We start from the raw sequence: 16,381 nt of genomic DNA, 5'->3' as shown, positions 1-16,381 counted from the left end.
AAAAAAAAAAAAGACTAAGACTATCTCATATCCGTTTGAGATCCACAAACGATCCCGATTCCGATTTTTCACGCGACTCACTGTCTATCGTGAGATACGATGGATTTTGCACAATCAAAAATCCACAATCAAATATATGTAATTTGGGATTTCCAAGCACAGCATTACGAACGATTTACTCGCGAAATGCTGCACGTTCAATCGCAAATCTCGTTCAATAAATTCAATTAAGATCACTAAGACTATTGAATATGAATTATTTCTATTTCATACAAATGCGCGCGACTGATTAATTGCAATCAATAATAATTCAAACATTGTAATTGCAATGTAATAATGCTGTGAAGCAAGCGTCTCTTCGAGGGCAATGGTACTTTTATGAATTCTCTTCTAGTATTAGCATCCATCCATTGTTCAAATTCTGCGGAATCTCGTGATTTCTTTGCGTCTTTCGGCAAACGAACCGAGTATACAACCGAATACTTACGCGCCCGACAGAGCATTTATCTTGTCGAGGAGGATGCGCGACGCGTTTCACCCCCGTTTGGGGAGAAGCGGAGCGCGGATACAGCACTGCGAGAGGCACGCGCGAGATGACACGTCCCTCTCTCGTGGACCATCGATCGAGCCTTGCGCGTTCAGGGCAGACTGGCCATATTCCCCGATCTCCCATCCTTTTGAAACGTCGTGTTCCCTGCTAGTCGATGCCGCGGATCGAGGGCTCGCGCGATTTTGGCCTCGCAAGTCGCGGCGTAAATCGTAGGTGAGCAACATCATCATGCGGCTTCGCAATCCGGCTAGTTAAACGCACTCTTGGTTCCATCCTCCTCTCTTTCTCTCTGTTTCTTTCGTTCACTCTTTATTTCTCTCTCTCTCTCCTTCATAAAGCCCCGCTTTTGTCCGGGGTCGCGGTTGTTTTAAGTTGAATCGCTTCTGCAACATCTACGTATCGTCGTTGGCCATCACGCAAGACTCCACCGTCGAGGATCGTCCAGAGGAGCGGCATCTCCTCGAGAAAGAACATCGGCAGCAGCAGATCTCTCGTCGTCCGGTAAGCGTGACTCTCTCATTGATACGACTGGGAGACACGACTAGTGCGAAATTAATCTAGAGTTTTGAGATCTTCGCGGAGATGTGTTTTTATGAGCTCACACTGATTGTTCTAACGCCGATTATCTTGCTAGGAGACACACTATGGGATTATACTTTGCTTCGCTTCCTCCTCAGACAAAAACCACCCAATTGTACAGTCCTTAATTGTTTCTGCGTGAGACTCCTATAAGGGATTATACAAGTAAACATGTCGCCGTAGAAGCAACAGATAGGGAAATGGCGAATTTCCGTGGATTTTACATACCCTCCATCGGAGCTACGGTCAACGTCGCCTGGGAGACCTTGAAAGCCAAATGGCCGGAGAACAGTCCGTGCATGGAGCTGATCCGCGGTGGTGGCGGAGGCGGAGGCGGCGGTGGCGAGGGCGGCATGAGCCAAGGGCGAAACGGTCAGGGTCAATTTAAATCATTCGACGAGGGCGGCGACAACACCGAGATGATGACGATGAACGGGGACCAGGCATACCGGGATCGAAATAATGTCGCGGTCGCCGAGGACTCCTTCAGCTACCAAAGGAATGGGTGAGGACATATATCAATGTTTCGCGTCGATTTTTGCGGATCTACCGTCGATTATCGGGCTGCCTTTCAATTTCAGGGATAAAATCCGAACTGGGAGTATGAGTAGCGGCGAATTCAGCGAGTACGACGAGGGTGGCGGAGAGTTTGGTGCTGCGGGCGTGAAGATTAATGAATGGCAAGCCGCCTGGAATGTTACAAACGCTATTCAGGTATCACTAAGTCGCAAAAATCTCCATTAACGTTATCTGAAACTGTGAACGTTATAACATCTAATTATTAAATTTATTATATTTCTTAGCTTATCGCGTAAAAACAATGAAAAGACCACTAATTGAATATTATTGTTAAATAGTAATTATATCGTTAAATGATACTATTTATACACGGAGAATTTTATAGTAAAAATTAAAATTAAATTATAAGATTATTAGAACAAAATTACAGAAGTTTGGTATTGAAGAATAGATCAATGTTCTGCAATAATTTATTTGTCCTTCCATTTCTCACATGTACTATTTATATTTTAGGAAATGTTAAAAAATTTTCTATATTCCTGACGAAGTCTACTATATTTCTCAGCAAATTAGATCTTACTGACAGTACATTCTTCGTAAACATTATCAGCAACATAACACGAATAATATAATTCCCCATTCAACAGTGTAAATGCAATATAACGCGTGTATTATGCGCGTGTATTAACAGTTACATTGTTGAGTGAGAAATTATAACACTGATATAATGTTACGGTTAGTGTCTACTGGGTTTCTGCACTACTAAAAACATGGTAGAATTGAAAAGAATTGATGTGGAAAAACTATATTCTTTCCACTAATATCATTTATAAATATAAATAGAAATAGAAATATAATAATATACTATTATTAAATGGTGATCACACATATATATATTATAAAATATAATTACGCTTCTTTTTTTTTCTCACACATAACTATCGCTATGCCCGAGACCTTCATTAAATTCCAGGGAATGTTCATCGTCTCGCTGCCGTTCGCCGTTCTGCGGGGCGGTTATTGGGCGATTGCCGCGATGATCGGCATCGCGCACATCTGCTGCTACACCGGCAAGATTTTGGTCGAGTGTCTCTACGAGCTGGACACGGTGACCGGTCAACGGGTACGCGTGCGAGATTCGTACGTGGCGATCGCCAAGGAGTGTTTCGGGCCGACCTTGGGTGCTCGCGCCGTCAATATCGCGCAGATCATCGAACTACTGATGACCTGCATCCTGTACGTGGTTGTGTGCGGCGATCTGATGATCGGCACATTTCCGGAAGGCGCGATTGACACCCGCAGCTGGATGATGCTGGTCGGCATTTTTCTGCTGCCGCTCGGCTTCCTTAAGTCGCTGCAACACGTCTCCGTGCTCAGCTTTTGGTGCACGATGTCTCACCTCTTCATCAATGCGATCATCATCGGTTACTGCATCCTGGAGATCGGTGACTGGGGCTGGTCGAAGGTGAAGTGGACGATCGACATGGAGAACTTTCCTATTTCGCTTGGCGTGATCGTCTTCAGCTATACGTCGCAGATCTTTCTGCCGACTCTCGAGGGCAATCTCATCGATCGCTCCAAGTTCGACTGGATGCTCAATTGGAGCCACATCGCCGCGGCCGCGTTCAAGTCCTTGTTTGGCTGGATCTGCTTCTTGACCTTTCAGAACGACACGCAGCAGGTGATCACCAACAACCTACATTCAGCCGGCTTCAAGGGTCTGGTGAACCTCTGCTTGGTGGTCAAGGCCGTGCTCTCGTACCCGTTGCCGTATTACGCCGCGTGCGAGCTCTTGGAGCGCGCCTTCTTCCGCGGCCGGCCGAAGACGATCTTCCCGACCATCTGGACGGTGGACCGCGAGCTCAAGGTCTGGGGTCTGGCTTGGCGTGTCGGTGTGATCGTGTTCACCATCTTGATGGCGATCTTCATACCCCACTTCAGCATACTGATGGGTTTCATCGGCTCGTTCACCGGCACCATGCTGTCGTTCATCTGGCCGTGCTACTTCCACCTGAAGCTCAAGAGGAACTCGATGGAATGGAGCGCCGTTGCATACGACTGCTTCGTCATCTTCCTCGGCATCCTCTTCGGCGTGATCGGCGTCTATGATTCCGGCTCCGCGCTCATCAACGCTTTCGAGATTGGCCTGCCCTTCTGAGCGATCTCGCGCCGTTCAGATCGCGCCTCGGGTCGTTCGTTGTTATTCGTCTTCCATCGATCCTCGATTCTGCCGCGTTCTTTGGCATCGACGCGATTCGATATCCTCGAGACATACTGCGAATTAGGAACTAATTAACGGGAGCTTATGTGACGAAATATCCCGATAGTCAACCTGCAAATTAACAATGCATTACGAGTCTCATGAAATTATCGTCGAGGGATATCTCCGGGAGAGATGTCGAAAGCGCCTGAGCAAATCGAGGTTCGGCTACTTCGCGTTGCGTGTTCAATCAGAAAGCCACGACCGATTAGCGCGATTAGTTTTGCATTATGCGTAAACGTGTATCTACTTTTGACTCTACCACACACACACATGTTGACATTTTTATGCTATTTTTACATGACGGTCGCACGCGGCTGTTAATCACATTCTTCTCGACCTCAAACTTTCGTTGAGACGATTTTCCTTCGAACGACGCGAGCGCAGAAGCATTGTCGTCTTCTCACTCATACAAGAGAATTCGCAATACGCGAATTTGCACTTCAACATGCCGATTGTTTTTCACTTGTTCCGGGAGCTTTGTAGATAAAACAAAGCGTAGATCTAGCGCGCGCGGTTAACACGTGACGATTTATAAGAAGTGCACCTTCCGTGATGTCTTCCTTACGATGCAGTTGCAAGGAGCGCAGCCTAACTAACTTATATAGTTGACTACTGTTACTGTTTTGGATTTTATAATTGTACTCGCGCGGATAATTCAAGCGTGAGACATCATTTTCACGCGACGCGTTGAATAGTTCGTCACGACGAGACGGCACGGCGCGGCGATCGATCGATGGATCGATCGATTCAACTTGGACACTTCGATATAAAGATCTCGAAACGTGTCACATTTTCAAAAGTACGGTGCGGGCTTGCACGGTAACAAAGTAGAGCGATGTGCGTTGCGTGATAAACGTTTAGATAATTGGGTAAAGATAATGAATAAAAAATATACATTTTCGCGGACAATTATATCAAGAAGAGAAATACGACACAATATAATGCAATGCAATGCAATGCAATGCAATAGATCACTGTTCTATTTGAGGTAGTAGAAGCTTCTAAAAAACGTTTAAAAGACGCCCAACATACTTCAGATATGAATATTTACGTAGGGCAAGTTTCAAATAACAACTATTAATACAAGTTTAAAACACCTTTTAAAAGTTTCTACTATCTGGAACATGATTTGTAATTCTCCAAATATTCAGCAATAACTTGACCGTTCTATTTGTACCACTAATAATTCATGGATCAAGTTTCTTTTCTCGTGATGTAATTTTTCACTAAAGAGCGTAATGTTTATTACCGCGAGTAGGTGACGACGGTAATCTGACGGATGCGTTCTCTTAGAAGTTATGACGAATTCGATTGGAAGCACTAGTGCGCACCAGTGCATACTAAGGCGGTTTCATAGTCCATTCTTGTATTTAAGATTGTCTTAAATTCGCTTCCGAATGCTCCGTAATTAGTATAACAATTTGTATAGCATCTAAAGATAAATATAAAACGATTTTGAATGTAAGATAGAACTCTATAAACATAGATGAAATATAAGAACAGACTATAAATTAGCCTTAGTGTGCACTGGTGCGCACTAGTGCTTCCAATCGAATTCGCTATTAAGAATAAAGCCCGCCGTGCCGTTCGTCCGCCGTATATTTAACAGGACGCAGGAGAATGCGCCAGCAAGTTATGTATGTACAACCGAGTACAATTAACCGTTTAATCCAACGTCTTCCGAGATCTGACAGAGATCATATCGTTAGATCGCACGTTAGTTTAAGGAGCGTGAGTGTAAGCAAACGTAGACACGTTCCGTGAGAACCGCGGAACGCTCTGACGACTCCGGGGAAACGGAATCATAATTCGAGACAATAACTGTACGGATAGTAATTATTGATAAGGTACTAATTCTCTCTTTCTTTTTTATAGATAGTTACATATTACTGAGACGTACGTTCTCAGGCGGTACAAACTTCCAAAAGACCTCTTGGAGGTGTTCAAAACATTGCCTAAGGAAGTAGAGCGCCTTTTAGATGTCTTCAAAGCTTTTTTAGAAGTTTTTGCTGTCTAGATTGTGCCAGATACATACTCCCGAATATAGAAATCCTTAGAACCGGTTATTCCCTTCCAAGGATTCCTGGACTTCGCAAATTTTCCCCGAGGCGTCGATGAGCGTCCCGCAGACACGGTAAATTAACGATCGTGAAACGAGTCTTCCAATAATGTCTTCCAGATCGACAATGTCGATCGAGATAATAACAATAATATATAAATATATATATATATATATATATATATTAACAATAATGGTAATAATGTATCACTATTTATTGAGCAAAGGTTTTTTGTCGAATAATATTGAACATTATATCGAGAGTTGTAGACGTTAAGCGTTAACATGTAAGGCTACGGTCATGACATAATTGATGTTTCATATCAATAAATATATCGATGACACAATGTAAGTAATATCGCGCTGTTCCATGAAATCAATTTAGAATGTTAATAAGGGATCATTTTCTTTATATTGACAATAATTATCAGACGAATGGTCTGACGAATGTTACGTGTTGGAATCCTCTTCGTGGTTACGAAGTGGCGATATAGAGAGAGAATAGAGAGATGTATTAGAGATCGAATAATGTTATTTACCCTACGAAAATTGTCGGCGTATCGTCATCGAGTTGACGAGGTGGAATAATGGTTTAGAGGAATAATTGTTATGGATGGAATTATATCGAGAAAACCACGAGGAAATACTACCCCAGGACTTTGATGTCTTATCGTGAGCGGAAGTACCGCGGCCACGCGTAGGCTTGTAAAGCGCTTTCGCAGAAATATCCATATTTTGTGGCGTCTCGGGAGGAGCGAACCTCATCTCTCGGTGTTGTGTAGGCAGAGTATTACTTATAAACGTTAAACCAGATGATGTAAAGCGGCCTCCGTATTAACGAGAATACATGAAATATATATTATCCATATGTGAGTATGAGGGGTGGAAATATATCGGCAAAATTTTACGGATTCGTATATACTCTTCACTCGCATCTTCGCCCAGAATGATTACACAAGCATCGTTGAAAAGAACGAATATTACCAGGAAGAACTGACAGAGGAGATAAATTACATTCCTCTGTAGGATTCTTGCGATAAGGAAAACTTCTCTTTATTTACTTCTAGGCGGGTATAGTGGATTACAATACGGTTCAAACACAATGAAGTTAGGGGCTTATCAAACTGTCAGAACTGTAAATCATTACTGATGGATTTTCTTAGTAATTATATTAATGATAATAATTATATTATTAATTATAGTTATTACTATTTAATATTATTTTTAATTATATTGTTAATTATATTACTGCGTAAGTCTGACCGTAATGACTTCAAATTTTGATAGTTGGCGGAACTCCTAACTTCACTGTGTTTAGACTTGTTTTGTAATTCGCTGCACTTGTGAGAGGAATCTCGTGAACAAAGGATCTTGGATCGGTGTTTCAGTAGTAAACGAAATTCGATTCATTAACAATGCTTTATTGCCACTTTGCTCACATTAAAATAACCTTAGAAATGCAAAAGGCTTGATGGCTGAAAATAACAAAAATTATGGAAACTCGAAATTTCTCAGTACTGATTATGGCAACGTCACGCCTTTCCTCTTAAATGATTAAAAAAAGTAAAGAGTAACAGGCTCAACTCTCAGAGAAGAAACTTTTCTTCTCAGAGAGCTTGTCTATACACTACTGTCGTTCTTAACGACCAGCTTCGGCTACTCGTTTATTTCTCTAATATGATATATATGAATGATAAAAAAATTAATAATCGAATATGTATCCGTATTCTACACAATTTCGTTCTCTCAAAAAGATGGAACAATTTAGAGTTCAATTCGAATCGCATGGGCTTTTGAAGATTTTGTAATCATAATCTCCAACGAATCGTAAAAGCAACGAAAAAAATAAAAATATAAATATTATTAAGCAATAAAATAGAAATAAATATGTATAAACTATGAAGTTGAACAACATTTCCAATCGGCAGAAGTTACCTTTACTCGGATATATTATACACATATATATACTTATATGTGTATTTTATATATATATATATATATATATATATATATATATATATATATATATATATATATAATACATATATAAGTATGTATATAAATAATCATCATAGATCGTTAAATGTTTAGTCGTATTTGACAAGTCTAACATTTTTGTTAATCTTAAACATCCCGTTGATTCCTCAAGCAAATTATAAAAAAAAATACTTCTTGATTGTCACGCACAAAGATCGGTTTTCTACCACGTTACGTTTCATATAAAAATTCGGAAATATAGAATGATAGTCATTGCACTTCAATGACTAAAAGAACATTACATTACTCTGTTAACGTAGAAGTATGTATCTATGATATATAAAACGTTATATTAATCTGATTCTCAGTAGCAATTCAATGAGAATCGGAAATAAAATTAAACGGAATAGTTGTGCAACAGAGTATAAAATTCTGAAATAAAAATAAAATCGCAATGCGCGGTGAGTTATAAGCTTGGCGGAACTGATGGCGACGTCCACGCGATACCCGGGTGTCTTATCTCGAGAGTAAAAACTCGTTTTCTCCCGAAAACTACTATTCGAATAACTCCATATTCAACTCGTATATTGCCATAAAAATTGACTTTTGAGATATCACGTTTCAACAATTATAATTATAAAAGCTTCGTCTCTTATCACGTTATCGGTAACTTGTAGTTACGTCCGTAACATTTTATACGTACATATATTTTCTTTTTCGTTTTTTACCTTATATCTCTCTCTTTTATTATTTCTCAGTTTCAACCACTTGGTTAGAAATTACCTTCTCTTTTTCTGCCTGCAGATCGTCTTCTGAAGACTCCACTTTGTCGACCACAATGTCATTTGTGGTGTCGCTCTTTTTTTCCTCGTTATTAACGACTATGCGTTCCTGAGTTTCATTGATACATGTTACTGTATCTTGCTTGTCGTCGGTGTTAATCTTTTTGTCCGTAACAGCGATTTTATCAGCTGCTGTAATTTCCTCCTTTTTTAAAGCTTCATCGTTGTTTTTCGGTTTTTCTTCCATCACGGAAATTTCTGTAATTTCCCCCATTACGAGACACTCATCAGTTGGAGATGAGCTTACCGCATTATCTGCTTCTTTTTCGTCCGGAGAATCCTTCGTATCACGATCAACGTCGTTCTCTTGCTGGTCTGCATTCTCATTTCGCTCATTATCACAGTTATCGATTTCTTCAGTTTGCTCCGTTGACAAATTCTGTTCTTTATTTTTCTCTACAGTTTCCTCAGTATCATTGTTAATATCACACGGCGTGTCTACCGTAAACTTCGTTTCATTCTTATCATTATAATCTGTATCTTTCATTGCTGCTGTTGAATCCGTTTCAATTGTTTTACATTCGGACAAAGCAGCTGCTTGAATCTCTGTTTCATTCGATTCTTTTTGCGCCGTATCAACTGCAAAAACTTCGATTTCCGTTTTAATTTGGGATACAGGTGCCAAGTTCGTCAAAGTCGAGTCGCTTTCGATCTCTGCGTGAATTTCACCGATACTCATTTGTGTGCTTGAATCATCGTTCTGACTGTCACAACTGTTTAATTCTGTTGCCTTCGCGTCAGGTTCACTGCAAGCAATTACATCGCTTTCTTTTGCGCCTGCGTGATCATTTTGCAGTGGTTCTACGTTCTCTTCGAGCTTCTCAGATTTGGCCTCTAACTCTAGTGGGTCTTTATATTCTACCCGTGCATACGATGGCCTTAATTCCACTTCGTGCTGTTTCTGCGTATTTTCGTTAGTATCTTCCCTCCCGATCTCTTTCTTGCGGAAGTAAGGTGACTTATTGCCAAGCTCCTTTTTCCTCTGCAGAGGTTGCGTTTTCCGCGCATTAGGGGATCTTTGGAGATTATCGTGATAAATACCTTTGGTCTTGTCCTCGAAAGACTTCGGCCGTGAAAAAGAGTCGGTTTCACCGGAAGTTATTTCAACGTCGGAGTGACTGCTATAAGTAACACGACTTCTTTGCCGCGGCCCTACTCTACCTGTTCCTGCAATACTCGGAGAGTTCACTGAAACAATGAACGTTGAACAGTTGGTTGAGATATCTCAATGAACTTTCCTTTTTAGAGCAATATGTCAGTGCACATATTAATTTTAATACCTTTGACACTTGTCACTGGGCCTTTTGCCATGTTCCCTTGATTCAGAGTGACTTTGATACCTTTGTCGGTAGCGACAACGGTTCTACCTTCGGAACCGGGTGACAAAGGATGTTTTGCGTGTCCATCCTGATGATACGCGTTATTGGAGCGATTTTCATAATTGCTATGAAAATACTTCGAATTCCCGCGATAAGAACGATGATTACCACTTCGATTATGGTGCACATAATCATTTCCTACAAGAAAAAAATGCATGTAACGCCTGACAATAAGAAAATAAACTCGTGATTCGTAGTTGTGCTTATATAAACGTCATCTTTCCGATTAATTCTCACCATTAACGTGATATCTTCTATCATAATCTTTATGATCCTTTTTCACGTAATCTCCTAATTTTGCCTCAGATCTAGTCGCCTCGTTCACGATGTGCGCCTGCAACAATCACATGTGTGCAATGTCTACATTGTCGTAACATGATAATACTTTTTTTGCATAATCTTGACGACTCTTACTTTATCGTTATCCCATTCTCTACGCCAATTGCCTTCTGCTGTTCTCTGCCTACTGATACGATCCTCGTCGATACGATTTCTTTCTGCTCTCCAGGCCTCATACTCCGGCTGATACTCATCTCTGTGCGACCCTCTGTTCATTCTATAGTCCTTTTCAAGCAAAGCAAGGTTATTAAGATAGAAGAAATGCGATCAGATACATCTGAAATATATTTGGAAATGAACTCACTCTTTGCATACCATCCTTTCCTCCAAGTTTCCTCTTGAACATGCCTCTTGAATGTTTCTGCCCTCTATTCGTGGGATTATCCTTTATATTCTCTATATTGCCTTCCTCTCTCTCAGAATCAGCGAGGAAATTATATTTAGGATCAGGTGGAGGTCCTTGCCCCTGTAATAATAGTACATTAAAAGGTGTGACAAAGACCACTCAACTTTCTAACTGAAAATAACAAAAGTAAACTGATATCACGCAATTATGTATTAAAAAGATTGTTGGATATCACCTAATTTATAGTGTCTTATACCTGAGCAAAAGTATGAACTTTTCTTCCTTCTCCACTCGCTGCGTGATATTGCTGAGGATGTTCATGGTGTTCCTTGGCAGGTTTTGGTTTATTATTTGCTCGAGGTGGATTAGAAAATTCTGGTGGTTCCTTCCTTTCTGGCCAATCTGTAGATGGTACCATTTGTACCAACGCATTCAATTTAGCTGCATTTTTCTTATCTTCCTCTACTTCCTAAATGACAAATCCCATTATTGCATTATATGCAATGGTCACAGATAGAGTCACTTAATTCTTACCTCATATCTTCTTCTAATCTCTTCATTTTGTTGCTTTATCTTGTTAATTTTTTCTTCAAGTGCACTAGCTGCCATCTGTAATATAGAAAGAAAGAAGTTAGATTAGCAAGCAGTCAATCACAAAGTTACAAATTACAAAACACAGTGCTGTGTAACATTGAATAATTTCTGCTACTTAAATTTTCATTGAGAGTATAACGGCAGTTAGTCCTAACATCAACGCGATTTGAATTATTTAATAATACAATAATTTAAATGAAAAAAAAACAATTTACATGTTACAATTTAAATGAAATTTTCGACACGCACAATCTCCACGGTAGGCATTCGTGTCACGTCCCGGTGCGTCACAGGAATCGCGAAAGGAATGTCACTTCCGAATTCTCTAGCCTGTAAATAGCAGTCGGTGGCGAATGGTCGATCCTGAGCTCTCCGCGGAGATTCGCTCGATTTATTATTCCGTTGCCGTTTGCATCCCGAATGTTATGAGAAAAAGCAGTGAAACGAAAGAAAACGCGTAAATCAAGCCGATCTCTCCTTGCTGAACGATCCGACACGACCGAGAGACCCCGCGACGTAAAAACCCAAGTAGGACATTACTTTTGCTGTGGCGCATAAATCGACGGTGCGCAAATTCGCCGAGAATGTACAGAGGCGTCGTGCGAATGCAACGGAACTCGAAGGAAACGTCGCGTAAACGAACACGTTCGCACCACGTCCCGACCAAGACGAGATCTCCGTTTACGGGGAAAGTATCGCGGTACCGTTAGGACGAATTTTTCATGCACCAAATTCTAGCCTCTTAGTGGCACACTATCTCGAGTACCCGATGCGCAAACGATTCAAGATAGCCAATCTCGTCGAGGTAATGTCGTTAATAAATACGAATTGGCTTTAATGGCATGACGATAACGTACGGTGAACGAGCTGTGTGATGAGAATCGTAAATCGAGCAGCAGGACTGATGTTCAGAACATCACACGCAACTGTTATGTCAGACGTAGGAAACACGCACAACCGCTTGGCCGTATTCGACGTATCTGTCACTCTTCGTGCGCCGCATGCGCCAACTCGATGGTCGACTTTACCGACCGCACAAAGTGCATTGTAGTTCCGGCATATTTCTTGGAATAGAGGGCGGCCCATTCGTTGGAACAACACGAAGAAGAAGAAATAAAATTGTGGTCGTGTCGGCTGGTAGTTTAGAATTTAGGTTATGATGAGACTCGCGATTGATATATGCGTTAGAGTGAATTTGTGACAGACGGCGGTATGTTGTAGCATCGGGAATGAATGCGGAGTAATTGAAACGTACGCGCGAATCGCACAACTCTTCGTCGACGTGTTAGAATGGAGGAGAAAGAGTTCTAGGTAAAGCGTGATTCTCCCTTGGTTACTTGACAGTTATTTACTTATTCGCGTTATTATAAATCGGATTGTGTGATTTAGAAGTAGCATCGCACACCTGCGATGTGTCTTAGTTACATTTCATCTTCACTCATACGTAATCTTGCGATTATTTTAAATTACGTTTGCTGGGATGTTATGATGATCTAAGAAATTCGGCTCGTTATGTGAGTATAGAGCGAAAACAAGTAGAGATTTGCATAGTTTGTGAAATTGTACTCATTTATGTTCTTGTATATTTGTAGAGGACTGACGTCAGTAACGTTGAAGGTTCACTTTCTTATGCAAAAAATGGTGGAGAAGATTCCATTGCGAAAAGCTATCATTAGACTAGACTATCCGGCAATCACAGCTTTTGGCAATCCTCTGCTGGACATCTTTGTAGTGCTGCAAAATGATGATTTACTTAAAAAATACAATCTCAGAACAGATGATGAGACTGAGCTGTGCGAGACAAAGATACAAGAGCTGATAGCAGATTTACCATCAGAGTTAATGAGTATATTTGTTGGAGTATGTCTTGTGTTTGCACTGTATATAAGTGTCAACTTTTCAGGGTCAAATAGCAAAAAAAGAAAAAGAAAGTAAAGCAATGCTTTGATTGACAGAGGTTCACAAGTCAATTTTGTGAAAGAAACAGAGATGTTATGCAACTATATCAGCAAAAATGAATAAGTACTCTGAGTCAACCTGCATATCTTGTTGTATCTTAGTTTATATATAATTGATTTTTGCAAATATGAAAGAGATTGCCTGTGTTTCTATCAATATTGATTCTTGGATTTACATCGATTGGATACTATTTTTATGAATACTGTGTGTATCTGAATTGTGGACCTTATCCTATAGATTATGCTAATAGATTGCAAAAATAAACAGTGCAAGCATCAGTATTTTATAAGATTTATAGACTCCATAAGCTGTTATATTATTAATATTAAATTCAATCGTTAATTTTGGTAAGATACTTGTGTGACCAAAGATTATATAAGTGCATATTATATATATATAGCTATAAATTTATAATTTCATTAAAGAAATATTTAATTCTCACAATTTTTTTTATTAAAGAAATTCTATGTGGAAATTTTCTATGTTCTGTAGGTTGGAACAAAGAGTGAGTCCTGGGGGATCTGCACAGAATACAATGAGGATTTTGCAATGGCTTTGCGATGAGACTCATGAATGCCACATCGGTACTTTCTGCGGTGGTATTGGAAACGATCAAAGAGGTTCAGTACTAGAGAAACTGGTCCGATTATCAGGAGTGGATGTAAGGTTTGTATTCAAAATATCTACAAAATACGTGTATTTTCGCATGCTTTGTGGAATGAGATAAATATGATTTCTTCTTCATATTTTATTAGATACGCCGTGCACTCGACTCTACCAACGGGATTATGCATTTCGCTTGTAAACGGCGCATCCCGCAGTCTCGTTGCGAACCTCGGCGCGGCTAATATATATACATTGGATGATTTCAAGAAAGTCAATTTACGACTCGATAATGTGAAGATAATTTACATCGAGGGATTTTTTATAACGCACAGTTTGGAAGTGGCCAAAGAACTGGTTAAACGGGCGCAAGAAAAGAATATTATTATAGCGTTCAATCTTAGTGGTCTCTATATATTCAAGGTATAAACCAACGCTCATGGAAGTTTTATTATATTACAGACATCTTGGGATATAATTAAAATTTATTTATTTATTTTAAAATTTATTTAAGGTTTGCACATCAACTTCTGTGTCTAAGTTCATATTGGCTACAATTCTTATTTTTTATTGTTGTTTGAAAACTATCGTGAAGCCTCTCTATTGTTTTAGATGTTATAATGTCAATCGTCTCGAAATTAAAAGGAATTCCGAGCGCTGATATAAAAATTATATAGCGTGTGATACGCATTGGAGAGCGATGTTTATAACTCCTTTTTATTTTTCTGTTAAATTATTAACGCTTTATCGGGCGTTCGCTTTGTTTAATCGCTCTCAATTATTACAGGATCATCATCCAGCAATTTGCGAAATGGTCGGTCATGCTAAGATTGTTTTCGGCAACGCGAGAGAAATGATCGCCTTGGCGCAGGCGTTGAACGTTAAATATGATGATGTGACTGATATACCTTTCCTGCTGAATAGCCTAAAGAGGATCACAGTAGACGTTTCCAGCTCTACCAGTAAGGACTGGTTGGCCGACGATGGTATATTCGTCATGACACGCGGTGGATCCGCGCCGGCGATTATCGTGTGGGGTAAAGGACAATCTGTTCAGGTTTGTTACAATAAAGAAATTCTGTTGGAATCTAGATAAGCACAAATATTTAAAATGTTTTCTTGATACTTGGGTCTCTTATAAATAGATACTGATATTGCTTATATCTTGAGAGTTTTATTACTGACCAACTACCGTTCATAAAACAAATCGATATACTTGCAATCTTTCAAGCATTAAATGCAATCTAACAACAACTTTATTTGGAGTGTATCAATAACTAAAAAAAGAATGAAGGGAATCTATTTTTTTTTATTACAAAATCCTACAGTAACTATTACTATAAAATTCTCCTCGTGTAAATACTTTAGTACTTTAGTAAATAATGAAAAGTATAGAATAGTCTCTTTACAGTGCAATTAAAAATATTTAATTATTACAAATGTTTTCTATTCAGGTACCACCCATTGTACCGAAGGCGCCTGTTGTAGACACCACGGGCGCCGGAGATGCTCTGGTGGCTGGCTTCCTGGCTGGTGTTTTGGCTCATTGGGACCCGAAGAGTTGTTTGGAATCGGGATGCAGGGTCGCGTCCTACATAACGACTCGTATCGGTGTCACACTACCGAGCAGCGTACCTGCTGATCTGTTGCTATAACGACTCGATCCGTTTAGGATGAATCGGCTGAATCGTTACCTGATCACCCGTAATCACACGGTTATTTATTACCTCAAAGTTTTATTAGTGCGTTATCGACTATTAGACGAATGGTAAATTAGCATTCCTCGATGTTATATACGTCCATGTTCGATTAAGATATATTTATTTAAGCGAGTATATATTTATGGTGCGCGCGCGTAAGCGTCACGCGCGCGCTGTGAAGCGATGTAATATTTGCGAGAGTTTATTTATTATAGAGAATACTACTGTGTCGTACTGCTCGTCTTATGATTAAATCGTGCGTTGTAAAGTGCGGCACTATTATAATAATAATTATTATTAAAGAAATAGCGCGCGATATTAGAAAACTTTTGTCGTTGTCATTGTCAATCTGTAGTCTATCCATTGCAGCATGCTAAAATGCTCCAAAATTTGTAATTAACGATTGCTTTTTTCTGTTTTTGTTTTTTTAGTATGTTTTAGGGTTAGTTGTTCCAACTTCTTGATAAACTATCTAATAGTTAAATCATATATTTGTCTTTGTCTAATTTGAAGAAAAAACGAAGCCAAACATGATTCAACTGTAGCTTATCAAGAGATTGGAGCAATCGGCCCTTAATGTAATTTACGTTGTCTCCATATGACAAATTACTTATTATAAAAATATGGTTGTCTCCATATGACAAATTACTTATTATAAAAATACGTAAACAA

At 39.7% G+C, this 16,381-nt stretch overlaps 3 protein-coding genes across 10 annotated transcripts; 2 read left to right on the top strand and 1 right to left on the bottom strand.

Annotated features, from left to right (window-relative positions):
• The first annotated feature begins 900 nt into the window (after positions 1-900).
• Positions 901-7,477, top strand: LOC116852393 (vesicular inhibitory amino acid transporter). 2 transcript variants are annotated; one of them, XM_032832687.1, is made up of 4 exons: positions 901-1,051; positions 1,313-1,634; positions 1,711-1,843; positions 2,622-7,477. In XM_032832687.1, the coding sequence occupies exons 2-4, from the start codon at positions 1,330-1,332 to the stop codon at positions 3,804-3,806; spliced, it is 1,623 nt and encodes a 540-aa protein (XP_032688578.1). In that variant the 5' UTR covers positions 901-1,051; positions 1,313-1,329; the 3' UTR covers positions 3,807-7,477. The 2 variants fall into 2 exon arrangements, with proteins under 2 accessions (XP_032688578.1, XP_032688579.1); XM_032832688.1 differs by having other exon boundaries at positions 963-1,051; positions 1,228-1,634.
• Positions 7,371-12,453, bottom strand: LOC116852392. 2 transcript variants are annotated; one of them, XM_032832686.1, is made up of 8 exons: positions 12,305-12,453; positions 11,388-11,462; positions 11,110-11,322; positions 10,812-10,973; positions 10,583-10,732; positions 10,406-10,502; positions 10,070-10,306; positions 7,371-9,977 (listed from the first exon to the last, which is right to left on the bottom strand). In XM_032832686.1, exons 2-8 carry the CDS (start codon positions 11,460-11,462, stop codon positions 8,695-8,697), a joined length of 2,217 nt encoding a protein of 738 aa, XP_032688577.1. In that variant the 5' UTR covers positions 12,305-12,453; the 3' UTR covers positions 7,371-8,694. The 2 variants fall into 2 exon arrangements, with proteins under 2 accessions (XP_032688577.1, XP_032688576.1); XM_032832685.1 differs by lacking the exon at positions 12,305-12,453 and adding an exon at positions 11,697-12,148.
• LOC116852394 (adenosine kinase-like) lies at positions 12,417-16,018 on the top strand. 6 transcript variants are annotated; one of them, XM_032832692.1, is made up of 7 exons: positions 12,417-12,758; positions 12,946-12,961; positions 13,040-13,285; positions 13,899-14,072; positions 14,162-14,432; positions 14,797-15,066; positions 15,464-16,018. In XM_032832692.1, the coding sequence occupies exons 3-7, from the start codon at positions 13,077-13,079 to the stop codon at positions 15,662-15,664; spliced, it is 1,125 nt and encodes a 374-aa protein (XP_032688583.1). In that variant the 5' UTR covers positions 12,417-12,758; positions 12,946-12,961; positions 13,040-13,076; the 3' UTR covers positions 15,665-16,018. The 6 variants fall into 6 exon arrangements, with proteins under 6 accessions (XP_032688583.1, XP_032688582.1, XP_032688584.1 ...); XM_032832691.1 differs by having other exon boundaries at positions 12,837-12,961; XM_032832693.1 differs by lacking the exon at positions 12,946-12,961 and having other exon boundaries at positions 13,042-13,285.
• Positions 16,019-16,381: the final 363 nt, after the last annotated feature.

The sequence above is a fragment of the Odontomachus brunneus genome, unplaced genomic scaffold (assembly GCF_010583005.1).
Source record: "Odontomachus brunneus isolate Ranch 3 - 2012 unplaced genomic scaffold, Obru_v1 Obru_scaffold_222, whole genome shotgun sequence".
NCBI lineage: Eukaryota > Metazoa > Arthropoda > Insecta > Hymenoptera > Formicidae > Odontomachus > Odontomachus brunneus.
The sequence above is the reverse complement of the archived record's forward strand: the minus strand, read 5'-3'. Positions and strand labels throughout refer to the sequence as shown.